General features: G+C 37.2%; 2 protein-coding genes across 2 annotated transcripts in view; both read left to right on the plus strand.

Annotated features, from left to right (window-relative positions):
* The first annotated feature begins 401 nt into the window (after window positions 1-401).
* On the plus strand, window positions 402-920 carry LOC149083326 (uncharacterized). The gene has a single exon (XM_089236826.1). It carries the CDS (start codon window positions 402-404, stop codon window positions 918-920), a length of 519 nt encoding a protein of 172 aa, XP_089092952.1.
* A 6,262-nt stretch (window positions 921-7,182) lies between these two features.
* qless (decaprenyl diphosphate synthase subunit 1 qless) overlaps window positions 7,183-27,711 on the plus strand; it is a 54,984-nt gene continuing 34,455 nt past the window's right edge. Inside the window, exon 1 of the mRNA XM_089236558.1 lies at window positions 7,183-7,371. Within this exon, the coding sequence (XP_089092684.1) occupies window positions 7,273-7,371 (99 nt within the window). The 5' untranslated portion in view covers window positions 7,183-7,272. The remainder of the gene's footprint in view (window positions 7,372-27,711) is intronic.

Genomic DNA, 27,711 nt, shown 5'->3' on the forward strand with positions numbered 1-27,711 from the left:
GATGCATATTCCAAGTGGACTGAAATCATTATAACACGAAACATAACTGGTAGTACCACTATATCACAACTTCGAAAATTGTTTGCTCAGTTTGGTTTGCCTCAAACTTTGGTTTCCGATAATGGAACAAATTTCACGAGCATGGAGTTTCAGGAATTTCTCAAGTCAAATGGTATCAAACATGTAGTATCGGCTCCATACCAACCTGCGACGAATGGTCAGGCTGAAAGAATGGTTCAGTCATTCAAGTATTCGATAAAATCTACCTTTCTTACGGAATCGGATCTACGTAAGAGATTGCAACAATTCTTACTGATGTATAGAATAACACCGCACTCATTAACTGGCGAAAAGCCGAGTATGTTGTTTTTAAAAGAGAGATTCGTACCAGATTGGACTTGATGCATCCTGATGTGAGAGGGAGTGTGCAGAGAAAACAAGAATCACACACTCATGCATTTCATCGTGAATTTTCAGCGGGAGAAAAAGTTGCTGTTAGGAACTATCGTGGTGTTGAGAAATGGAAGTTTGGAACTGTACTGAACAGAGATGGTACCCTGTCATACAGCGTGCAAGTGGGACCTGAAATCTGGAGACGCCATGTCGACCAAATCCGGAAATGCGGAGAAGCTGTGAAGGACGAGAGTGATGAACAAGAGAATATCCGAGATGTGCCTCCTCTTGCCACTTCGGGAGAACAGTCTCGTAGTAATAATGATCAATTTTGTTTTTCAGGTTCTCACACTGGTGTTGACAACCGACCTGGAGCGGAGGATCGGCCACACACGGCTGAGGACGAGACGGCTGGAGATGAGACTGGTGATGTTGTGTCATCGGATGTCGAGCCAACGCTACCTGCCCACCCTGTGCTTCGTAGGTCCACTCGAAAAAGAAAACCTCCGGACCGACTTGGATTATGAAGGCGACATTTGCAATGCTAGATGTTATGTATGTGGTTATATTATTGTCAGACAGATGGCGCACATGTCATTGTATCGTATTACGGCTATTGGACGTTTAGGCAGTTCGCACCGCGTTGTTGTTACGATAGCATTTTTGTAATCGTGTGTCCGTTATCATCATGTATTTGCGTATGTCTGTAATCGAATTATTATAATTAACTGTACCATTAAACAAAATAGAAAACAAATGTGTTGGCTAACTTTTTCGCCAAATAGTCTCAATAAGGGCCAACTTTGAGGCACGAATGAGAGCCGATCTTTCCGTTGAATAGTTTCGCCAGAGAACAACCGATCTACAACGGTACACCTAATCAATCATTATATTTGAATCACTTCACTTCTGAAAAATCAGACACAGCACCATCTACGCACTCTAAATTAGGTACACACACACTTCTGGCATAGCTCACTCAGTAGTAAATTGCCCATGGCGATAGACCTGAGTCGTGTCCGTTTTGAAAGAAATAAAGTGTACTGACGGACGTCTGCATCGGTCTGAGCAGTGTCAGTACACTGAAACTATTCAGAAAACTACTCAGACCTATGTAACGCCCGTTCTAATGGACGTAATACATTGAAAATTGGTATATACGCTATATGAACCATGGAAAAAAGGAAAATTCAATAAAAAGCTTAATTTTTTCACCTGGTGGTCGAAAATTGAACTATTTTTCCAATTGCTTAAATCTCTCTCACATGGTCTCATTAAGATATCCTTAAAATTTGGCTGTATTCGGATGATACTGAATTCTCGCACGAACTTTAATTATGATCACCCTGTAGATACTGTATTTCTATATTAAAATTCGTCAAAAACTATCTATAAAATCACAGATCAATTATTTAAGTGTATGTTTTGTACGGACATTTCTTGATAAGACAAATCCAATGACATCTTAATATGAATACAGTGATTTATCTCCTTTATATCCCCAAGGATTCGTTTGAATCCGTAGCGTACCATCTTGGGATGATTTACGCTCTTTCCCAAAGGAAAAAGTCCTGAGCAATGATTTGGTATGTAATGTGTTCGAATAACCTTATTTTCCCTATTCTCTTTATTATAAAGCCAGAAAATGAACAATTAACTGTTTCGTTTAGTGCGGTTCATATCCTCATGGGGACACAGGGTTTCATGCAAGGCATATGCAATGATTACTCTCCAAATTAATTTAGAATTAGTTTAATGATAATGTTTTAAAATGCATCATATATTTAGCTTGTATCATTATCTTGCATGGAAAATGATTTTAAATTTTTCATACACACTATGAGTTTTAAAGCAAAAAACTTGAACGTTAAATTTTGCCTCCGCAAAAACATAGGTGTTTTGCACACATGATTGCAGGAGTAATTTTTACTTAGATCAATGGCTTGTGCTTCCTTCTAAAGGATATGAATGTGGAATTTCAATGAACTAGGAGTTCTAAGAAAAATTATGAAGGAAAGTACTTTTTTTATTTTTAATTTAAAATTTTCAAATTAAAAAATTTTCAAATTACACTGTATTAAAATTTTTTAATTTCCTATGAATCTCAAAGATTCTAGTTCCTTCTATAGCCCTAAGTTAGTTTAGTAAGTGTAGAAAATTTCATAATGATTGGTCTAACCATTTTTTTGTTATCGTGTGTGCAATGGCAAAAATTGACATTTCGCAAAAAATGCATTCAAAGATTGTGAAGTATGAATTTAGAAATTTTTTCTTCTTCAAAACCATAGATACATGAAAACAACCCAATGCTCAAAAATATTATCAGTTTTTAATATTGTCAGCATATTTTCTTTCTTTAATTTGACATTTGATACTTAGAGAAGCCTGCAACTTCAAATGCTTCACAGCAAGTTAAAAAATGCCACAGATGTGAGAAATAATGAAGCAAAAATTCACTTAATTTATTTTGCAGCCTGTATTTTACATTTAATATGTTCTGTGAGTAAAATTTGAGGGGAATTAGAAACTGATATAAGAAAGCTGAGAAGAAAAAAAAGTTAGCTGGCATTATAATCGTTCATGTCATAATCGTTGATTTGTTCATTTTTGACTTTGTGGTTAAAAAAAGCATGCTCAATGCTATTTGGTTTTTCTTAATAGTGACATTTTGGTACATCATGGTAAGTGTAATACAAAAAATATGAATACAATTATTTCAGAAAATAAACATTAAGGTGTCCACTGTGTGTAAAAGATTTAGAAGGCGGGAAAGTTTTCGACAACTGTCAACAACAAATCTCAAACAACAAATCTCATTATATAGACGTACAAGCACATAACACATTATTATGATGGCAAGAAAAACGCAAAAGTCAGGTTTCTCTCATTCACTGGTGGACACTTATTTCTGATGTCCATTACCACAACATCAGAACACGTGAATTTTCCCAGCTAATCACATATAACAATACTACATGTAAATATGTGCGGCGGCTCACCAAAGACTGTGGCCAACAGTCGCCAAGTGCGGGGACTGCGCGAGAGAAGTTTTTGTGACTAGACAGACCTGAACATAATGCTGATTCAACATGTTATGTTCTCGATGATACAATAAAAGTAGTTAGTAACAGTGGTGACCTAGACCGAAGCAACCTTCTGATGACATAAAGATGACGAATCTACTCAGCTGAAGCCCAATGTGTGCAGCACCGCCGATGCCATTAAGATCAGGGTAGGACCTTTTTGTGATCGCTCTATTTTGTTTGGTCAGGATAACAAATATTCTTATTTTTATTTTCGCAATTATATAACTAGATTCGCATAAAAGTCTGTATCCAAAAATGCCTAACGATAACTCTCCTAACCCTTCGCCACCTGACCCATCACCAGAAAACTTACAAATTTGTCGCGTTGCCTTGAAACTCCCGCCCATATGGCGGCAAAATATAAAGTTATGGTTCATTCAAGTGGAAAGTTGTTTTTCAATATCCGCCATAACTAACGACGCTACCAAATACAATAACGTGATTGCGGTTATAGATCCAGAAACGCTCGCTTCCGTTTCAGATATTTTATTGAACCCACCCGAAACAAACAAGTATGAGACCCTTAAACAACGGATAATCGAAGAATTCTCTGATTCTAACACTTGTCAAGTACGCAAGTAGTTGTCCGAACTACAGTTGGGGGACAAAAGACCTTCATACCTATAAGGGAAATGAGAGATTTAGCCGGCAAATCTGTAAGCGACGATTTTCTAAAAATCTATGGTTCCAACAGTGAACCCTCGAAAACTCTCAGTTTTCGAGGGTTACGGTATGACAGGGCCTTCCCCTAACAAAAAAAAATCAACCGGGCCGCGATCTTCCAAAGGTTGAGAGCATCTGCTCTATCGGACGCATTAGTGTGACGTCACGACCGCCAGCGCTGATTCCAAACAAACACGAGCTGGGCGAGATTGTAAAGGAAAACGCCATAGGACGTAGGGGTGAGTCTGTTTAAATTATTTTTCTAAAAAATATATGATCAAATAAGACTTGTGAGCTCTTGAAATAGAAACTTCAAACTCTTATGAACATGCAATGCTAAAAATATATTAATAATTTTCCTCTAATTAGCTATGAAAGCTTTTTTTATTTCTCGCATGCTATTTGCTTACTCGCATTTATCCCAGTAGCCATGCTTTTGATTCATGCCTTAAACCCATGAATCACTTGAATCCACCAATCATTGAATCGAACTAATTGATTTCGGGTCATTTTTTTTTCTCTATAAAAAATGGCGATGTGCTTTTTACCTGATTGTAAACGCTTTCACTATGCCCGAGATATTTTCATCATCTCTATCATAGGATCTGACGTGATCGGGTTCCACTGAATTTCCCTATCTTTGTACCAGTTTAGGTTATTTGATGGAATCAAGTAAATTATGAAACTTTGTCACATTTTTTCGAGTCGTATTTGAGAAAAATACATATATAATAGATACTAAAAAGTAGAAACTAATCACAACTTCGCTTAGGCCAGGGGCCTTGGCTCTCACATCCTAGAGCAGGAACCCCTAGGCTGGGATCTTTCACGGGCCCTTGGTCACACTTTTCACGGGCCCTTCTATGGTTAATTTATAACGTGAAAAAAGCAAAAAATGAGAAATCCTCCGCTTTGTCAGCCTACCCTTGTGGGAGCCGTGTGCCAAATGTGGCCCTCCGAGCTTTTTGCAGAAGTCCAGCGGACCATTTTTAGAAATTAGCTGCTTTACATAGAAAAAAATATTAAATTAAAAAAAAATCGTTAAAAAAATCTGACCGCTGAAATCCGTACTGCTGTATTTAGAACGGTGAGATGCTTTCCAGAATCAATAGTAAGGCTGTGTATTTGAAACATTAAAGGGGTCGTCGGGGGGAACCCTATGATTTAAAATAGGCTACATATTTCGGGAGGCCAAACACGGCATCTAAAAGGTATACGCAATTACAAAATTTATGAAGAACTCCTTAATAAAAGAAATCCTTTTTAGAGTTATTAAAAAAATAATAATTTTAGAATTAATGAAAAAAATAATCAATATTACTGAAAGCAATAATTGCAAAACTACTGACAGAAATCAGAATTATTGAGGATAATTTTGGAATTGTCAAGAGTAATTTCAGAATTGTTAAAAGTAATAATTTATGAAAAAATTAAGTTTTTGGAAGAAATAAGTTCATAATTGATGAAAACTTAAAGTTGATTGAAAAGTTAATTTCAGAATTATCGGAACAAATTTCAGATTTAATAAAAAAAATTATTAATCAGAAAGAGTTAATTAATTAATGAAAGGAAGTTATTTGAAAATAAATAAAAATTCAAATTTAATGAAATCAATATATTCAGAGCAATTAAGGCGAAACGTACGTGAACGGATAGCATGCGAGAAATTTAAAGCTTCCATAGCTAATTAGAGACGAAATATCATTATATTTTTAACATTGCATGTTCATAAGAGTTTGAAGTTTCCATTTCAAGAGCTCATAAGTCTTATTTTTGATCATATTTTTTTAGAAAAATAATTTAAACAAAAACTCACCTACGTTCTATGGCGTTTTCCTTTATAATCTCGCCCAGCTAATGTTTGTTTGGAATCAGCGCTGCCAGTCGTGACGTCACCATGTGAAACGACTAATGCCGTGACCTACGTGAGTGACACTTTACACTTAGTGTTACTTTCGAAGGTCACGCTAATGCGCCCTATGACAGAATCCCTATATACACTATTATGTATATGAAGGCGTCATCATCAGCTTCACTGAGGGACCAGCACGGGATGATTCCCATAAAAATTGCCAATTTTGCCGTAGAAATGCGGGAATTTGGTGTGGTTTTCCGCCACATCAATGATTTTAAAAATTGAATTGAATTCTGCATTTTTGAAATATTAAGTTCGCTTAGAGATACGGAGCCCAGAAAATTAAGTATAAAATAATTAGCCGGACCTCCTCTTGAGTTGGATATCCATGCAATAACATTCATTTCAACTCTTTTACTTATGTCTTTTCATCAAGTACGAAAATGAAAATTAATGTCTGTGATTATTTTATAATTGCATCTCAATACATGTAGTTTAGGATGCTTTGAAATTAGTTATTGGCCCATACAGTACATTGAAGAAATTTCGCAGCTTTATTCAAGCACTTTTTGAAGAAAAAACAGGCAGATAAATAATTTGAACTTGAAATTAGTTTGAAGTTAATTTTAATTAATAATTTGAAGTGTCCCGGTTTTTCCCGTATTTTACACGAAGCCCACTTGAATTTTTATTCTTTATTGAAGTTATTTTGAAATTAGATTGAAGTTAGATTGAAATTATTTTTGAACTCATAAATTACATTATGGTAATTACAACTATAAATAAGAATATTAATCTCCCACATTTGTCTCGGTGAACGTTTTTTTTTTTTTTTTTTCGTGGAATTCATTTTAATCCACTGCAATTTGCAGCAATGCTTCATTTCCCGAAATTGTGATGTTTCCGTAATTTCAACAATATTTGGCAACTTTGTTCGGTTTTGGCGATAATTGGCAATGTCCCATATTTTCCCGTATTTTAAATCCCAATTTATCGTATTTCTCTCGAGGAAATATGGTCAGCCTAATTACGAAGGAAAAATAGTGCTCCCAATACCATCGCAATTTTTGCAGATGTGAACGGGACTAAAGACATTTTTCCGGGGCAGCCGAATACCGGTACGTCTAGTCAGCTAATATTAAACGAGGAGTTTTTGCAGGAATTGGTCCTATCAGCTCAAATACTGTATAATGTTGAGGTGGAAGCGTAAAACCTCCCAACCGGAGCCCGATGTCGGCAGAGTAAGCGTAAACATCGCGAGGGTGAGTTGTGGCCATGGCTGCATTTGCGAGTGTTGCACGTGAACGTTTGTTTTCGTCCAGGGCTTCGTCGTTGGTGTCGTTCTTCGCCCAGCGGAGATCTTCGAGCTCTCGAGTGAGTACAAGGCTCGACGTATATTTATTAATGGACGGAATTCTGTCGTCACGACCTTTACCGGGGTCAGCGATGATGTTTTGACGCGGGGGAAATTATTATTGTACATTTTTCTGCTTACCATACATAACATTATTCGAATAGTACTCGGAACCAGTGGTGTCTAAATTGGAGGACATGGAGCCCAACCGGGCCTCTGGTGCATAGCAAGGGGCTCGTTATTTTGAGGTCTGTTACCGTGATGTCATCTTCGCCAGATAGGGGGGGCTTCTGAACATCACTTGTAGGGCCCGATTTTTGCACAGGCAACTGGGAGGTATGATCTGTGGCCCCAACATTTAAACAGCATACATATATATTAACTGACTAACCAAACATCTTTCATCCTGCTGGGGGAAGGGGGGAAACACACCTATTCCCGCTTTGCCCAGAGCCCTCCTTCAGGTTAAAATCTGGTCCGGAAGGAGCTATATGAAGGCCCTGTGCACTCAAGTCATGGACGGAGATGTGAGGGGGAAGGCATTGCCCCACAGCATCAAAGGTGAAGTTGACTGATCTAATGCATATATGTATAGATGAATTGACATCATCGTGGTTCCCCCCCCCCCAGCAATAATGACTGCCCCCGCAGACTTCCAAGTCTATCTCCGCCTATGACTCAAGTGCTTTCAATGCCCTCTCCCTGCACCACATGACCCTGGGACTCGTGACTATTAGATCTGTGACAATTTTCGAGACTATGTGAATTGGTAGTGGGTATTTTTAGGGGAGCTGGGTTCAAAAAAATCATTCTGCCTGGGGCCCATGATGCTACGGTAACCTCAAGTGTCTGGGAGACCTCGTGAAAATTTTATCTGGTTGAAATTTTAGAGATAATAAGTATGTAAATTGGTAGGTAGGTATTTATAGCTAGGTCGGGCGAAGAGGGTCTCAGAAAATTTCTTCCTGGGAGGGAAGAGCAAAACGATGCTGATGAAATGGCTCTGGGCTTACTTTATGCAAACTGTTCAAAATCACAATTCAAAACTGAGCATTAGCATGGGTTCTGGTGTTTGGTCAGAACATGATATCTCCAAAAAATAGCTTTTTGATCTAGTAAGTCTTGCTAATTGTAACCAATTAGAAGTGATATAAATGCACAAATACGTGCATACAATTGAATAACATGCTGATGTATGATATTTTCATTCATATTGGTGTGTATGCTTTATTTTTCATTTTTAAATGGCAATGAAAGTGCTTATATCTCAAAAATTTGATTTTGGAGTGACCATGTTCTGACCAAACACCACAGAATTAACTTGGTTTCTCTGCTTTGTGTCACCCTCAGGGCCGTAACTAGAAATGACAATTTACTTCATGCCTTGGTAGAGGGGGTCTGTATCTATTTTGGCACCCCTTCTCCCATCCTTTTTAATGCAAAAAGAGTAAACTCTATATTCTTCCTGGTCCTTAGCCTTAAGTCATCCTCCGGCTCCCTAAGTATCTAGGTTACACGAACATGCCATGGTTCACAGCCTCCCTTTCTGGTCCAGAGCACCAGACCCGCTCCCCTTTACTCTCCCTCGGTTAACTTTTCAATAAATATCTTCAACTGTAGAATCATCATGCGCTCTTAAAATTTCAAGACTTTCTACCAAATGGTTGATGCTGGGAAAAAAAATTTTCATTAAAAAAAATGCTATTTGATCATTGTTTGTGTGTTGCCCCCTTCTCTCCTGTTGCCCGAAGCATATGCATATTTTGTTTAATGGTTAATCCTGTCCTGGTTCCATGACACTCTTGAGATAGCCCTGCTCATAACTTGCACTGTATAACAAATGGTCATCGAATTTGTGCTCACAGTGGGTGCACAAAGCTATAAACACATTTATCTCAAATGATTATAATTTCTAAATTTTTCTGTTGTAAACGACAACACTTTAAAGTGCAGTGTACAAATGTTTGAATTGAATATAAAAATAAAGCACTTATAGCCCTTCCCTGTATTCCCTCAATCATGTCTATGTCCTTCTGTAGGCAGTGACATATTTACAGGGGACTTAGCGGCTATAACACAGGGGGGCAGCAAATTTGGGGAATGAGTGTCCAATAAAATTAATAGAATGGAGAAGGGCAGCAAAATTTTTATCATCAACAACTATTTTCAGTCCACTGCTGGATGAAGGTCTCCTCTAAATTTTTCCATTTTGCTCTGTCTGATGCTTTAGCCATCCAGTTGACTCCAGCCACTTTCCAGATGTCGTCTGAACCCACAATAATTCCGCTTCTATCCAGACAACAAAAGAATAGGTCATGCTTGCCCACAGTGCATGGCCAAGCATGTGAATGACCAAACAAGTGATCTACAGAGCAAGGGGCTAGGTCAGTGAGTAACCTAGAGAGAGTGCAACTATGGCAGTGACCAAATGAATGACTATAATAGTGACTCTAGAGAGAAAGTGTGAGGAGGAGGGAGGCCAAATGGGTTTAGTTAGACAACCATAAATATATTTTGTGGGTATTGTATAATATTTTATCAGGTATATATGGTTTCTAGTTTTTGTAATTGCATTTTTAATTGGGGGTTGCTGTATTTTAAAAATATGTGACATCAATATTTGTCGTGGGCATTTTTTCCTGAGCCACCTCGTTTGGCATTTCCCCTGTTATGGCCTTGCATTTGTATTTATTGCAGAGAGTGGCAAATTCAAGGAAAGAATAGTCAAGAAAATTAGACTATTATTTATTATTATTCATGTCATATTATTTATTATTATTATTTATTTTTATCTATTAGTTTTTTAGAAAATGGTAGAGGGGCAGCAAAATTTGTGTAGCTCACAAGCAGCAACACCATGAATTCACTTCTGTCTGTAGGTACGGTCTCTAAGCCCTTACGGCATACTCCAGTCCAAGACGAATTTAGCCCCAGAAAAGTGGAAGAATCACTTTAGGACAGGGTTTAAGCTGGATAAAAAATTCCTTTCGCAAAAAAGCGAAAATGAGGGGGGGGGGGGGAGGACAAGCTTTAGCAAAATGCTACAATGCTAATGTAATGATTGATGGAATGGATGTCTACTCCTTGCGTACCTCCTGTACGCATTTTTGCAAAAGTGGCTACTACTTTTTTCGCATTCTATGATTTTCTTTTGCATTTTGCGAAAAATGTGACCGTAGCTTAAACCCTGCTTTAGGAGAATGTGAAGACACCTTAAGTTTAGTTGTAATCTGTATCCCAGTCTAGAGTAAATCTTATCGAGTCAGTGTAACTAGCCCGCATTAATGCAGCTTATGATTTTTTGTACAAAACCTGTATCAGGAGTTAGATATTGAACAAAACGGATGGATTATCGACGAATACCGAGGTATCAAGGTAGCTGTTAAAGAATAATGTGGGGGGAGTCGCGGGTTCACAGTGATTTGGACGAGAGAGCAAAATCTGTGGCAAAATTTTGAAAAGCACTGCTCTAAGGAAATATTCACTCCAATCCGGAAATTTTCTTGGAATGATTTCAGCCCCTTCTACTTTCGATAAAGATTGTTCACTTGTTGTAGTAATGTAGCCGGAGGGGGGTGCACAGGAGGAGTAATTGCTCCCCAATCAAAGTTTTACTTGCACTGACACCTATTCTCCTAAATGAAATTTGATCCACAAAACTTTTTTCTTTTCTGTCTCTATTGACTGAAAGGATTATATGCCTAATTAAGAAAAAACTCCATTTGCATGCTTCCTCTTGCAGTTTCACCATGAATGGGTTTGTGCTATTCATTTGAGAGAAGGCAAGAGAAAAGTGTAGGGATTTCCTTACCATCATTTTTTTAAAATTGCTATTAAGCTCTTCATCTGACCGCATGGTCAGGGCAACCTGCTCCCTTCCATAGGACAAATATTTTGCCTACACCTTAGTGAAGCTTTTTTTGTCCGCTATTGACCATTCATGGTAGAGCTCCTAAAAACACCTTTCTTTGGCACCTTAGTTCTGACAACCAAACACTCATTCTGTTGAGGCAATCTGGTAGAGCTTAGTTTTAGATGCCTACAGGAAAAATAGGGTATGTTATGGATCCTATAGTGGAAAGACCACTGAGCCTAGGAAGTAATGGCTAGATTTTTAGCTCCTAGAATACCAACTTATCAATAGGCACCTCAGTTAGATTACTAGCTTGTGTTAGGTAGTCAGTGTTTAGAAAAGAAAGATGTAAAGCAACTCTGAGATTCTGAGCCCTAAAACAACCAAACACAGTGGTGTTATAGAATCTGGACGAGTTTTTTCTTGAAGATGAGTAAAATGAAAAAAACAACAAAAAAAACTAAGCTACAGCTCCAATTCAAAAAATTAGAATAACGTGAAAAATGCATTACATGATTTACAAATTGATTTTATTTCATTGGAATGCAAATATCCACAATTTCCAAACTACGTTGACTGATTCTACATATTTCGCAGAAAAATGTAACATGTAAATAAAAACAAACTAAAAATTTAGAAAAAATTGGCATTTCGGAAAAATTACAAAATTACATTAATTTTTTACTTGATTCAAAAAATTATGATAATGTTACAAAACTTATGAGAAATCATTCAAAATGAATTCAATTAAATGTTGAATATTTTGCAGCATCTCCTTTAGCTTCAATAACTGCTTGTAAACAATTTTGCAAAAAAAAAAAAAAATCAAAAATAGTTGATTTTTGCAATCTTTTTTACTTATCCACGTGCTCTTCGAACTGATTAAATTTTCATTTTTGACTTTTGGAGTGAACTTCTAAAGGCGTTGGGGGGAATCGGTCAAAGCTGTCCACAGAGTGAAGGTCATCAAGGATGCACAGTTAGTTGGTTTTGAAATGCCCTGATGAATGGCTGCACTTTTTGTTGAGAGAGGAAAGTTTTTATATTAATTTACTTTGTAGTCCTGCCATATTCATTTTAAATTAAAGATATTTTTATAAAAGATGTCACTCCTCCTGCCATCCACTCATCAAATATTTTTATACTGTGCAACCGATATATTTTTTGAAATTTTTTTTAATATTTTTTTCTTTGCAAATCTCACTATGGATCAGGAACCCTAGTTAGATTGAGTAATGTCGATTGGCATTACTCGATCTAACTAACTGTTCAAATAATGGATTCAACAATAATAAATGTTGCATAACTGTGTTCCTAGATTTGAAAAGAGCATTTGATTTTGTGGATTTATACATTTTAACAAATAAACTATCTGAAATAGGAGTGAGAGGAAACATACTTGAATGGTTTAAATCATACTATTGCAACAAGAAAGCAGGTAGATCCAATGAGCACTAAAATTATTTCACTCGCTATTTAGTCGATTCATGCCACTTCCACATCTGATTGGGAAGACGGATAATTGCACTTCAAACACTTTACACGCCTCTGAAACTCCAAAATATATTACGCACACATGGCATCATCTGGCACACGGTAATTCATTTGAAAAATCCCTGAACGGTAGTTCCAAAACTTTTTCGGTAAACAGCACCGTTTGCGTGAGCGTCTGCAATGTAGTAGTTTGTGATATCTGCTTATGATAACAGTTTAACATAATGAAAGCAATTGGATGGAATTGGGAAAAATTTTCTAAAGTTTCATTTCTTAGATTATTTTAATATTTAACCTTATTTTTTCAGTCACTTTGTTGGGCAATTTACCTGTTATAGCTCTAGAGTTTGTATTTTATAAGCATACAGTATATATGTACAAAAATATTATTAAAAAATTTTAAATTGATTAAAAAAATAAAAATCAATCAAAAGTAATTAATTTAACAAATAAACATAAACGGAAAATAAAAAATAAATTTAATTGATATTTTTATTGAAATTTAAAGTACTCTCAACAAATGCATAGTTTTAAATTTGAGCCTTGATCAGGAAAAGGCGCCTTTTACAATTTCGCTCCCCCATTGCTAAAAACCCGGGTACGCCACTTGGATACTATTATATGTGTTACAAAGTCCGAAGTACAGCGTATTTCATTTCGTGTGTGTAAAAACGCTAGCCTTCGGACATGGACCGTCACACATTACCGTGTATGAATCTAAATTAGACACAAGGCTTTAAGTGTATTTAAATTGATCCTCTGTTTGAAAATTGGTAGGTAGTCACTGCACCAAACGCAGTTTCAAAGATGCTCGCCTTCCCCGGTCTTGGCAGTGACGGTTCATTGAGTTCATGCTACAGTGTCCATTCATTCACGTATATGATAGATCACCAATATGATTTTCTTCGGAAATGAATTGTACAAGAAAGTGTATCTCACATCAGTTGCAGATACCATGTGTAGAAAATATTATATCTGCATATATTCTTTCCCGACACTGTTTTTTTTTTTTTTCCCAAGAAAAATACAATATCTGTTTAGAAACTATCGCTTCATGCGATTCACTGATACTTATTTGAAATTTACTGTATATAAATCTAAAAAAATTAGCATGTCAATTTTGTGTAAAAGCAAGAGGGTGAAAAAAAAAAATTATAATACTGCACATTGGCGGATGCAACGGATCGCCCTCCCCCATTTTGTGAAAAAGTATTATTGACATAGCTTGGAGGGTGGAGTTGGACATTCGCTGCCGCCGCCCCCGTTCGAAGAGTGTATCCGCGTATAATTTTGATTATATGTACTATTTCTGGTTTTTCTTATTCTTAACACCCTATGAGACCATTTCGTAGCAATTTGGGCTCTGATCGGTCAAATATATCCGAAAGGCCCCTCCACGCTTCTCAGCGCAATTTTTGACCTAGTTTTCACTTTTTCCACCCATACATATAACGCAAGCATGAGAGTGGTATATATGACCGAGTCCGGCGTTATTATTAGGAGGACCTAGACAATCGCTTAGGAGTGCCAGAACAACAGAAGCGTTGTCGATCTGCCAAAATGGGCTTTTCGTATGAGCGTTCATACGCCGGAATTTCGTTAGTGAGCATTCAGTTTTTATTTTGTGATATTTCAATTATTTTTCCGGCCGATTTTCGAGTTTATTTATAGGCACTAATAATTTATAGGCACTTTAATATAGTTGTTTATAGGCACTTCTGCGGGTTCGCGGGGGCCCTACACGAAATTAGGCAGGTTGTGCCAGTTTTTTTTGGCTCTTCAGTGTAGCTTTACAAAGTAGTGCTGGAGGTAATTGACACCATGAATCCTGCAGGGCTGTCCATAAATCTGTAGGAGTAAGAGAGGGTGGAGAACAGCTAAACAGCACGTTGCAAGGCATCCCAGATATGTTCAATAATGTTCATGTCTGGGGATTTTGGTGGCCAGCGGAAGTGTCTAAAGTCAGAAGAGTGTTCCTGGAGCCACTTTGTAGCAATTCTGGACGTGTGGGGCGTCGCATTGTCCTGCTGAAAGTGTCCAAGTCCGTCGGAATGCACAATGGACATGAATGGGTGCAGGTGATCAGACAGGATGCTTACGTACCTGTCAGAGTCGTATCTAGACGTATCAGGGGTCCCATATCACGCCAACTGCACACGCCCCATACCATCACAGAGCCTCCACCAGCTTGAACACAGTCCCCTGTTGACATGTAGGGTCCATGGATTCATGAGGTTGTCTCCATACCCGTACACGTCTATCAGCTCGAAGCAATTGGAACCAAGACTCGTCAGACCAGGCAATGTGTTTCCAGTCCTCAACAGTCCAACGTCTGTGATGTCGGGCCCACGCGAGACGTAAAGTCATGACTGCATGACTTTGTGTCATGCAGTTATAGGAAATGTTCATGCGGGTCCGGACGTCGTCCGCATGTGTCAAAACCTAAGTGCGGGCTCCGCATCCGCACATAGAAGTTTTGACAATAGGTTTATTCGGAGCCATTCAGACGATGCGGAGCGAATTCGTCCGCATCTTTGGCTACTTTTTGAAGGTGATTTTGCGCGGAATTTTTTTAATTATTTGCCATAAATACCCTTAAAAACACCATATGAGGGTCCCTGCTCATTAATATAATGTACCTACATACGTCTATCCCTCCGTTTCCTTCTGAGATGTAGATATAGCAACTTCAACTGCCTTTTGTCCATATTTCACAATTTTATACAATAAAACCTGCCAACAACAGCCACTGACGGGACCAAAATTATAAGCCGTTCTGTTCATTACGAATATTTTAAATTTAAAAATATGAATATCTGCAATATTATTTTAAATATTTGTTATTTTTTTAAATTTTTTAACTGTTAATTTTTTTAAACTTTAAAAAAAATACTTTTATTAAACAACGTTATCCACGTACGGTGTTCACTCAGGGCCGGATTAAGACGTTTGAAGACCCTAGCACTTGAATATTTTTGGTGGTTCCCCCGATACCTGCAAGTTTATTTTACTCGATATTCAGTCTATAAACTTGAAAAAATGAAATTTTATATTTCAGAAGTGAGACTAATCTAAGGATGGGATTTCACTCTAAAAGGTTTATGAAAGTTATTTTATAAAACTTGAAAAATGTAACCAATAAACACATCTGTTACATTCGAGAGAACTTAACTGATCCGCCTATTGGTTGCATTTTTCAAGTTTTATAAACGAACTTTTATAGTGTAAACCCGGCCTAAGACAGAATTGTGATGTGAATATTTCTAAGCACAGGCATTTTGAAAGTCTCTACCCCTCCCCTTTTTTACTACTTGCAAATTCTTTGATATCTCCTGAATTTTTTTTTCTTTTTTTTGGAACATCAAATGTTTTGGATGTTTTTGAATTTGATTTTTCGAACATTGGATGTTTTTGGAATTTTTCTTCCATATTTTTCCGAAAAGACGGATTTTTTTTTTCAAAATATTTTGAAAATATTTGAAGGCATTTTCTCCCATCGACTACTTGTGAGGATCGGAATGAAGACATCTTTATTCCCATATTCTATGTGGCTCTAGATTAAACCACCAAAGAATGCCTCTAGGCTGCCTATGACCACTGAATCAGGGGTGAAGGAGAAAAATAATTACAAAAATTGCGAAAAAACAGTTTTTATGCGCGAATTTCGAACTAAAGAGCTCGTCTGAAAGGGTATGCGGACCCGCATCCGCTCCGTGTGAAAGGGGCCTAAGATCACTATCGTTATATTGCCGAGACTGTGTATCGTAGCATAATGAATGATTTGGGCTGATACAAATAAGCTGTCAACGTCACATAAGGAACAAAAAAACGACGCTTAAATGCTTTTTTCTTCCACCACATTCCCTCACCCCATTTTTTCATTGTTCCAGGATAACTTTTATTAGTTTAGCGAAAATGATAAATGAGAAACATTTGCTGAGGCGGTTATTACATTGTTTCACTTGCTTTGCAATGTCTACCACCTGCTTTACAAAATAATAATAATAAATTGAAGCCGTCCGTGTCCATTCAGATGCGTAGGCGTCCTACCGATCCTCATCATTTTCCTCTCATTTGTCTTTTTTTCCACGTGACTCCAGTGATGATTATCCAGAGTCAAAAACAAAAAAATTACATACAATTTCAGTCACTTTCGTTGTTTTGCTTTGCCGTTATATAAAGTATACCGCTGAGGCGCAATTGTATTGTATAATTAATGATCTTTGTCGAGATAATTCTCTACGAGTCATCATGAGGAAAAGCTTTCGAAAGAACGAAGCTTCAAAGCTCGGCTCCAATTCTAAAATTTAAAACTTTATTTTGTTAGAGCGTAAAGTCAAGTTTATCTAAAATTGCATTGAGTTTTAACCAGCTTTGAGTTTAACTTTAATTCAAAAGGGACTGAAAATGGTAGATCCGTTGTTTATAAAATTAATTATGGCGTCTTTTTTGAGATCGATTCCGTTGGAAGCAATGTAAATGTGTATATATATATATATATATATATATAAATTACAATGTGTGTGTATATATATATATATACACACACACACAATGTATATATATCTTGGCAATATATTGCCAAGACTGTGTATCGTGACATAATGAATGATTTGGGTTGGTACAAATAAGCTGTCAATGTCACGTAAAAGAGCAAAAACGACGTTCATATTATAACTAGCGCCGGGTTTTCTTCTATGAGGCTTTCTCGATCACGTAATATTTCCCTCTTTGAGGGACATACAAACCGTATCCAAGGCATCCAACATGGCGACTTCCTCGGCAACTCATGAGAGATTGAAAGAACAAATATGAATTATGCAGAAATGAAATGGATTTTTTTTTATTCATGGATGCTAAATACATGTATTTCGGTTTTTTTCTCCAAGTTAAAGTTATCTATCTGCCTGTCCAATTATAATACACTGCTGGCCACCCAAATTGCAACACCAAGAAAGACAAGAGATATCGCAACAATATTTATTTTGTAGATAACATGTTGACCAAGCATCAAATGATTAAATTTATAGACTTCTGTGAAGTGTGGTTCCTGCCAAAATCAGTAGCCAGAGTAGCCGCCATTGTTGGAGATCACTGCTGCCACACGCCTCGGCATCGATTCAAAGAGACTGTGGATGTGTTCTTGGGGTACAGCAGACCAAGCAGCTTCCACGCGTTGCCAAAGTTGATCTGGTGTGGCAGCTGGGAATGTAATCTGGGTCAATCGTTGAGCAACCATGGACCACATGTTTTCTATCGGCGAAAGATCCGGAGAGCGAGCTGGCCAGGGAAGCAATTCAATCTGGCGATTGACGAAGAACCTTTGGACAATGCGTGCCACGTGTGGTCGCGCATTATCCTGTTGAAATATGGCTGTGGGCAAGCCCTGAAGGTAAGGAAGGACAACTGGCTCCAACACCTCGGAGATGTAGCGCTGGCTTTTTAAAGTACCGGCAATGCGTACTAGAAGAGTGCGAGAGTGATATCCAATACCGCCCCATACCATGATACCCGGTGCAGGACCAGTGTGGCGGTGCATAACGCAGCTGTTCAGCATCCTCTCTCCACGGTGTCTCCAGACTCGAATCCGACCATCGTGGTGTAGCAGACAGAAGCGTGACTCGTCAGTAAAGACAATTTCATTCCATTGTGCTGTCCACATCCTTCTTTCATCGCACCATTGGCGGCGGAGACATCTGTGGTTCTGCGTCAAGGGTAGACGAAGCAATGGACGTCTTGCGGACAGACCACTCTGCTGTAAACGGCGTCGAATGGTACGCGCAGACACTGGATGATGCGGTACAGACTAAATGTTCTGTGCTATGGTTCGTGATGTGGCTGAGCGATCCGTCACTGCCATACGCACAATACGCCTGTCATCACGTGAAGTGGTGTGCACTGAGGTGGATGCGATCGAACACGTCGGTCCGTCGTACCCTCCTGCATCCAACGATCACATATCCGCATTACAGTTGTTTGGTTTCGTCCAACACGACTACCGATTTCCCTGAAAGATAATCCACAATCTCGGTAGGCCACTATCCTTCCTCGGTCGAACTCGGATACTTGATCAAAAGATGATCGCTGTTTTCTACGAGGCATAATTGATCGTTTTTTTGAAAAAACCACAAGAAAAACACAATTGCCGTACTTCAAATCGTCGAAATCTCCAAGCCTTAAATAGCGCTTTGAAGTGGCGCCACAGGCGCGCGTGATGTGCGTCTGCGCTGAAATTCTAATCATTTGCATATCTCACCTCCGCTAATGCATGTTGTAAATTTCATATTATTTGCATGCTTCCTTCAGGGTGTTGCATTTACGGTGGCCAGCAGTGTAATAAATCTCAATTACTGCAGAATTATTTAAATGTAATTTACGAGCCATTATTATTGTTTTTTTTTTAAACTTGACCTATATGAATTGATGCAGTTGAATATTAAAAGGCAATAAGGAGACAAACTGCAATTTTCATACTCAAGAAGATATAAACAGTTCAGATCAATGTTATTGCGTGGATATCCAACTCAAAAGTATAGGTCCGGCTAATTATTTTATATTTAATTTTCTGGGCTTTGTACCTGAATGTTTCAAAAATAGAGAAATCAATTTTTAAAATTATTGATGTGGAGGAAATCTCTTCCCACTGAATTTCCGCATATCTACAATATGCAGAATTATCTACATATTTAGATAATTCCGCTACATATCTATATGCTACCTAGTACATACTAGATAATATGCTTACATATCTATACTATGTGAAATTTCAATACCATAGATCTAAAATTGCCGCCTGGCAGTCGAGTGGTTAGGGAACTAGCTTCTCACTGTGCTGTTTTCTACTAAGCTAACACTAACAAATTCCTTGGGAACACGTGAAGATTACGTTATTTAAAAAAAATTTAGATTTGTAGAGAACACACACACAGAAAGTCAATTTTATATATATACTGGCTATAATACCCGGTGCTGTCCGGGTTTTCTTCAATTACTGGGAGGATTGAAAAAGTAACAAACCATTATAAAGGCGTAAACTATTATACACACACACACACACTGGGACCGTTAAAGAAGTGACAAACCATTGTAAATTCATATATACATCTGAAACACATTGCTAGCGAACCACGGTAACCAAAGTAAACGTTCCGAAAGTGATTGTTGAGGCCCAAAAACCATTGTTGCTCGACAGTTTTTTTGCCCTGCTCTGACGAAATTTTAAAATAGGCTATCGTTCAATCCGGGTCCTGTTTGGTATTTATGCCAAATTTAGCGACGATCGATCTAAAATTGTAGATTTGTATAGAAGAAAAACACACACACACAGAAAATCAATTTTATATATACAGATACATTAAATATTGTGTGTGTGTGTATATATATATATATAGCTTTTATGCAAGCAAAAACTGTTTTAAAGTAAAAATGTTTGTAAAGCTGAAATAGTATTTCATAACCAATGAAATAATTTCAGTTATTTGTTTTTAGATTGATCGATTTTTTCATTATGCCGTATGACAAATTAAATGGGTTGCTTTTTTTTTTTTTTGATTCAACCCATTGTTCTATGCATGTATTTTTTCTTCAAAGTTTCCATCGTATCCGATTTTTTTTTAAATTAGGACTGGGAATCCATTAAAATTTTTAACTGGTGAATCAAAAATTTTTAATCGAATGTTTTTCGTAACCATATAACATTAATTGATGCTATAGAATATATATGTATTTTATTTATTTCACGCACTTATTCGCGACTAAACAAATATAAGAATAGATTAAGAAATTAAGTCTGCCCGTTTGAAGTAATTTAATATGCTGAACATATTTTGTCAAAACTTGGAATTTCTTCACTGGGATCTTGTTTTTTTAATTTTAAAAAAATCGGTCATTTTAGGTTAGTCACTGATTTTGAAACTTCTTTCGATCATACTGTTGCTGGTTTTCCTACATAGAAACTTCTTCCAAATGGTACCTCAGAGAAGAGGAGCCAAATGCTTCCAAAGAATACGAAAGACTACGTTCATAGTGAAGACAATAAATTTTGGTCCTATCTTCTGAAATTTCCATCAAACTCAATTGGAAACTGAAATCATCAGCTTCCCTTGAATTGACTTAACACCATGTCAAAAAAATTGATCAAAATATTAATTCAAATATTTTTAAATATAGTCACTTATCCAAAATGTTATATACTGTAATAAGTAAATTAATTTAAGACATCTTATCGGTCTCGTTATACAAATAAAGTTACGTAAATTACAAAACTTTTGCACAAATTTCAATTGGATTGATGGAGTCGATTGGAAGTCTACTAAAATGTTTAACTGCGATTAACAATCGGTTAATCGACCCAGCCCTATTTAACTTCAAAAATCATTTTTCTATATCCAGACATCTCAGCATACAATTTGAAGAATATGCGAATCTGTTTTCTAGCTCAAGCTCGGGGAAAAGGAAAAAAAGACATGGAGGATACGCCGTATTTTCGAATCCTTAGGCAAAAAAAAAGGGCAAGATTCAGATATAGCCGACCGTGTTGTTGGTCATCCGGAACATCTTGTCAAGTTAAGCTAGCTTTCTTTTTAACGGCGGGACGTCCCGCCTCGAAGGCACAAAATCTTATCTCTTCTTGCTGATTATAGATGGAAGTTTTGAGGTCAGCAGGGAGATAGATGATGGTTTTGTGACCGAATCGTTTTTAATCTACAGTCGAATGAGATGTTGTTCCCCAAAGATGAACCGGTAAATTGGTTGCCCCTCAACTTTCATGTCCCGTTATTACAATCAGATTTGAAACGCGGAAATATACGGCATGTTGATCCAAGTAAAAACACGTGCGACATACTTATGGTTATATATTGTAAATATTCCGGAACGATTTTTTTCTCGCCACCACAGTGTGTTTTTTCAATTATGTTTAGCTTGTTATTGTTTTTTTTCCGATGAAATTTCATTCGTTGGGTGCAAGAAACCACGTTTACGTCATTTCATGACATGCTGTTGTTTTCTTCGTCTTGCCCTACGTTTCGTATCAGTTCATGTTTGAAATAAGATCTTTCTTCGTTCCATCGTTTGAACATGCTTCAGTACAGTACACGAACATATATATTTGTGCTTATACAAATTGAGAGCCGTCGAAGTTTTCTGGATAAAGCAGAAGACTTAAAAATTTGTTAAGCTGCTCAGTGATAAGATTTTTTTCACTACTATTCTGGTTTAAAAAAAATAGGGCCTGTCGAGGCACGTGCAGGTTTTCAATGCTCAGGGTAGCCTCGGAGCAATTAGTTTGGAAACCACTGGTTGTATGATTTTCTTTCGTTTCGGTGAGGAAATTTTCAATAGAAAGATAGAAAAAAAAACACAGGAAGAAAGGATTTTTTTTCTTTGCTAGTTACGTGACGATTACGTTTGATTTGGAATAGCTCTTAACATGATTTTTCTACCGCGAATAACGGGGTAAAATTTTTTCGTGCGTGTTACACTCGTGCCTCTGATCACACAGAAATGTGTAATTTTGTTCAGTTGTTGGACACAATAGTTTGAGAGCGTAAACGGTCTTGTTTTGTCCGGTTTTTTTCAAAAGCCAAAAAGAATGACAGAAGGAACGAAAAATTCTTTGAATGCATAAACTTTTGCTCACGGCTTGCAGTGCGTTAAACGGCTTTTGTGCGATTGTCACTGATTTATGACGTAAAATGGTGAATTATCAAAACATTTTCATATGACTTTTTGTTATTATACTTTCTCAATCTCGTAGGTAGGTCTTCTGAATCAATTTTCTTTCACGGTGTTACTATATGAATAATAAGGCACATTTTGTGAACTGTGTCCCAACTGTAGTGCAGCTACGTGACACATAACCGGAATAGTTACGCATAAATAACAATTACCATTGACACATAACCTTTACAGTTTCTATGAAATTATTCGATAATTGTATAGGCGAGTGCCGTCGCATGTGTCGTACCGAATACTTGGAAATGTTTCCAATATACAGTTTGCCAAGCAATCCTTAATGAGTTTTTCGGATTTTCCTTTTCTTTTGGTTATTTCGAGGAGAAATAATCAGAGTTCCGAAGGTTTGTCGCTTCCGTATTACGGTGGAGACCAAATCATATCACATTACAAAACCATCTCTCCTCACGCCTAATTAGTTTCGTTGTATGCTGCATACTTTTAATAGAAACGGGCTTGCAGTTTAAAAGTCTCATCATATAGGTCTTTATTTGTGTGCATTGAATAAACAAGATGAATTACGTAGCAATGGCAATGTCGTGGGAATGTTTAATGTTTATATTTTAAAACTGTTGTTAAACTGTGCGAGTATGCTTTATCAGATCATCGTGTTGCCTATTGTCATTAATTTTCCCTTTGGTTATGGTTTTTTCCCAGTTGAAATTGCCTTTTCGATGTGGAGGTTGGGGGGGGGGAGAGAAGGTAAGAACTGTGCTGCGTTTTTGAAGCGCATCAGCGTTGATTCTGCGTATCTTTTCTTTCATTCGAATTCGTAATTACTAAATACACCTTCAAATGAAACCATTCTCCACCTGTGTGATTTTTGTATAATTCTCTCCGTTACCCTCCATTTGTAAGCGCAACAGTTTCCGTTTCAGGTGACTAGGTATGTACGAGTCTAGGAATGATTTCATAGCAAAAGAAGCTACCTGTAATAGATGGTTTTGTTAGAACTGGGGGAAACGACGAAATTATCAAGAATATATATATATCCCGTCTTCTTGAGACATGTTTTCTTTACGAACTGTCTTCGGTTATGTCATGCCTTGCGGCTTTGTGTTCGAGAATTTGAAAAAGAAAAAAGTCCTACTCTAGTTGACCCAATTCTGAGATTGGCTGTGTGCCGTCAAAAGTGCCGTTTTCCTTCTCGAACTGCTACCTTACTCGGCCTCGGTAAGAAGACCGATTTCCTTATTCCGGGTGCCACTGGGTATTCAAGGTCAATGCTGTTCGATGACCTGTATGCATGCGCCCGTTATATAGGTTTATTTCAAGTCCGCTGTCCGCACTTACCTCTCATTACGGTAGCTTCAGTAGGTTTCCAGTCAACTAAGATAAGGGAGAAGGGAAAAGATTTATAAACAAACCTGACCCGTATTCTGATCGCACGTCACAGTTTTGTTAAGTCTGTGTTAACACGTTTGTACTACTGAGAATGGTGTATCTGGCATTTGAGGGGGTTTTTCCCCCTCCATGTATCCAACTTTGTAAACAGGGAAATAAGAATATATATGGGAAATAAGAGTATATGAATCTATAGTGGAATGCGTCATCGTACTGTATATGTTCTTTATAAGGGTAAAACACTCCCTCAAAACCATCGAAGTTTAAACGAACAAAAATTTTTAAGATATGTTGAAAAACGAAATAGTCAAAATAAATTATATGTTTATCTGCAATCTATCTTTTGATTTTCTGTGTGTGTGTGTGTGTATATATATATGTATGTTCTCTGTACAAATCTACGATTTTTGATCGATCGTCACAAAATTTTGCACATATACCAAATGGCGCCCGACTTGAACGATAGGCTACTTTAAAATTTCGTCAGAGCAGAGCAAATGCCCCAAATGGGCAAAAAAACTGTCGGGCAACAACGGTTTTTGGGCCTCAACAATCACTTTCGGAACGTTTACTTTGGTCACCGTGGTTCTATAGCAATGCGTTTGAGACGTGTATATGCCTTTACAATGGTTTGTCATTTCTTTAACGCTACCAGTATATATATATGTATAATAGTTTATGCCTTTATAATGGTTTGCCATATTTTCAATACTCCCAGTAATGAGAACTTTTTGAATAGACGTCAGAATCATCATCAGCATCATTTTGAGGGAAAGTCAAAGGATGATCCCCATAGAAATCAGTGTTAAAATTGCCGAGTTTACTGTAGAAATGCGAAAATTTGGTAGGGTTTTCCACCACATCAATAATTTTAAAAATTGTATTGAATTCTAGATTTTTGAAATATTGAGTTCGTTTAGAGATATACGAAGCCCAGGAGATTAAATATGAAGTAATTAGCCGGACCTACCTTTGAGTTGGATATTCCATACAACAACATTGATTTCCAATTTTTATTTATATCTCAAGCATGAAAATTAATTTCTCCGTATTGTCTTTTCATTTTCAACTGCATAAATTCATATAATTTAGGATATTTTAAAATTAATTATGGGCCCGTAAAAAGGGCACCGAAAACATTCCACAGCTTTAACTAAGCATTTTTGGACGCAGAAATAGGCAGATGGATAACTTGAAGTTCGGGGGGGTGGGGGTGAGATCTAAATACTTAGCGCCCTTTTAAAAAGGAAAAAAAATATATTCATTTCTACGTTTCTTTAAATCTAGATTCGTTTATTTCATGAGTCGCGCAGGAAATCGCCATATTGGTTAACTTAGACACGGTTTGCATGTCCCTCAAAAAAAAAGAGGGAGATATTACGTGATCCAAAACAGCCTCATTTAAGAAAACCCGGGCAACGCCGGGTATTATAGCTAGTATATATATAAAATTGATTTTCTGTGTCTGTGTGTGTGTATGTTCTCTATACAAATCTGCAATTTTAGATTGATCATCGCCAAATTTTGCATATATGCCAAATGGGATCCGACTTGAACGATAGGCTACTTTAAAATTACGTCAGAGAAGGTCAAATGCCCCAAGTGGGCAAAAACTGTCGGGCAACAATGGTTTTTGTTCTTCAACAATCACTTTCCGAATGTTTACTTTGGTGACCGTGGTTCCTTAGCAATGCGTTTAAATGTGTATATGCTTTTACAATGGTTTGTCACTTCTTCAATGCTGAACGTATATATATGTATAATAATTTATGTCTTTATAACGGTTTTTGCCACTTTTTTCAATCCTCCCAGTAATGAGAGCTTTTTGAATAGACATCAGAATCATCATCAGCATCACTTTGAGGGACAGGCAAAGGATGATCCCCATAGAAATCAGTGTTGAAATTGCCAATTTCTCTGTAGAAATGCGGAAATTTAGTGGGAGTTTCCTGCCACATCAATAATTGTAAAAATTGTATTGAATTCTCGATTTTTGAAATATTGAGTACGAAGCCCAAAAAATAAAATATGAAGTAATTAAGCCTGACCTACTTTTCAGTAGGATATTCATGCAATAACATTGATTTCAACATTTTAATTATATCTTCTCAATCATGAAAATTAATGTCTTCGTATTGTCTTTTAATATTCAACTGCATAAATTCATGTAGTTTAGGTTGTTTTACAATTAACTATGGGCCCATAAAGTACATCGAAGAAATTCTACAGCTTTAACTAAGCATTTTTGGAAACTGAAATAGGCAGATGGATAACTTGAAGTTCAGGGAGGGGGGGGAATCGAAATACCTAGTGCCCCTTGAAAAAGGAAAAAATATATATTTTCATTTCTACGTTTCTTTAAATCTAGAATTCATGAGTCGCGCAGGAAGTCGCCATTTTGGTTAACGTGGACACAGTTTGTATGTCCCTCAAAGAAAGAGGGAGATATCATGTAGTCCAAAAAGCCTCATTGAAGACAACCCAGGCAGCGCTGGGTATTATAGCTAGTATATAAAATAAATATATTGCAGATAAACATAGATCTTAACACCATATTTCTTAAAGCGTGTGTCGAAACTCCTAAAGACATCGCCAATATTTGTCAGGGGTGTCGCTGTGAGCTGGCGATATCCATGTTTGCCAGCTGGGTGCTAAGAAATGGTTCTTGTTGGACAATTTCTGGAAGCCGTGGATAAACGTTGACTAGGGCAAGGCAACGGCGGCTGACGAAAATTTATGAAGGACTGTCTTAACGGGATGGCCAACAAGGTAAAGGATCCAAGGCTAACGGGATCCCCAAAAGCATTGAACATTTTTATTCATTCTGACTATTAGTTATTATCTTACTGTGTTAATTTACTTGTATATTTCATTTTGCAAATACAATATTTTGTTGTAAGGGATTTGATTCATATTATCATTTCAGATAAAAGATATTTTTTTACAGATGTTGAAAGGGTGGGGGGAGGGGATAGGATTGGTTAAGCTCTGGGGCCCCAAATTCATTAAGACAGTCCTGGATTTGTGTGGTGTAGTTATTTTTTAATGATTCAATGAGAGTCAGGTTTTTCCTGAAACCTGTATGCATTAAAAAATTTTCTTGCGATGCTCAGTTACCTCACTGCGAAAATCGGCCAGTGAATGCAAAAGAAATCGACTAGAAACATATCAATTGAAAAATTAAATTCGCGTAAAGAAATTCATGAAAATTTAGTATTCAGTTGATGGAAAAATTGTCAATTATACTACAATATTGTAATTTAAAAAAAATTAGAAGAAAAGAGCTGTGGGCAAAACGAAAAAAAGTACAATGAAACTTCGGTTAATGGGCCGTTCAAGTATTACGTAAGCAAATTTTTAGCCATTTTTGAACCCCCTTCCTTCACCCCTTAGTCAGCAAAATTTCGTCATCACTGACCTCACCTCCTCACGCATAATGGTGGGATCAAAAACGTACGCAGGAGGAAGGGGAGCATAGGGGGCTCGTGCGCGCCCCCCCCCCCCCAAGACGAGAAAAAAAAATTTTTAATGCAAAAAATATTTTTCAAAAAATTAAAATTTTGAAAGAAAATATCTATATGTGATTATAATCGATTTCTGTTAATTTCAATGCTATTTAAAGGGTACGCCTTCAAAATTTCTTTTTAAGAAATTTGTTGCGACCCACCCTTTAAGTCATATATGGTAAACCCTTGACCCGCAGACCAAATGTGGTCCTGAAGGTTATCTGATGTGGCTTGACCCCCCCCCCCCCAAACCTAATTTTGTAAAAATGAACTTAGCGGCATATTTACAAATCGCTTAAATGATGGGTGGCACAATTCCAGAGCATTTGAGTGGCCTGTAGCACTTTTTCAGATCACTGAAATAGGCCTCAAAGATCACTTTCATATTCAAAGATCACCTTAGTAACCTGCGACACAGTTACAGAACA

This window comes from Pholcus phalangioides, unplaced genomic scaffold (assembly GCF_987345545.1).
Source record: "Pholcus phalangioides strain wild (caught in Gottingen) unplaced genomic scaffold, Ppha-v1.0 ptg000009l_1, whole genome shotgun sequence".
NCBI classification, from domain to species: Eukaryota; Metazoa; Arthropoda; class Arachnida; order Araneae; family Pholcidae; genus Pholcus; species Pholcus phalangioides.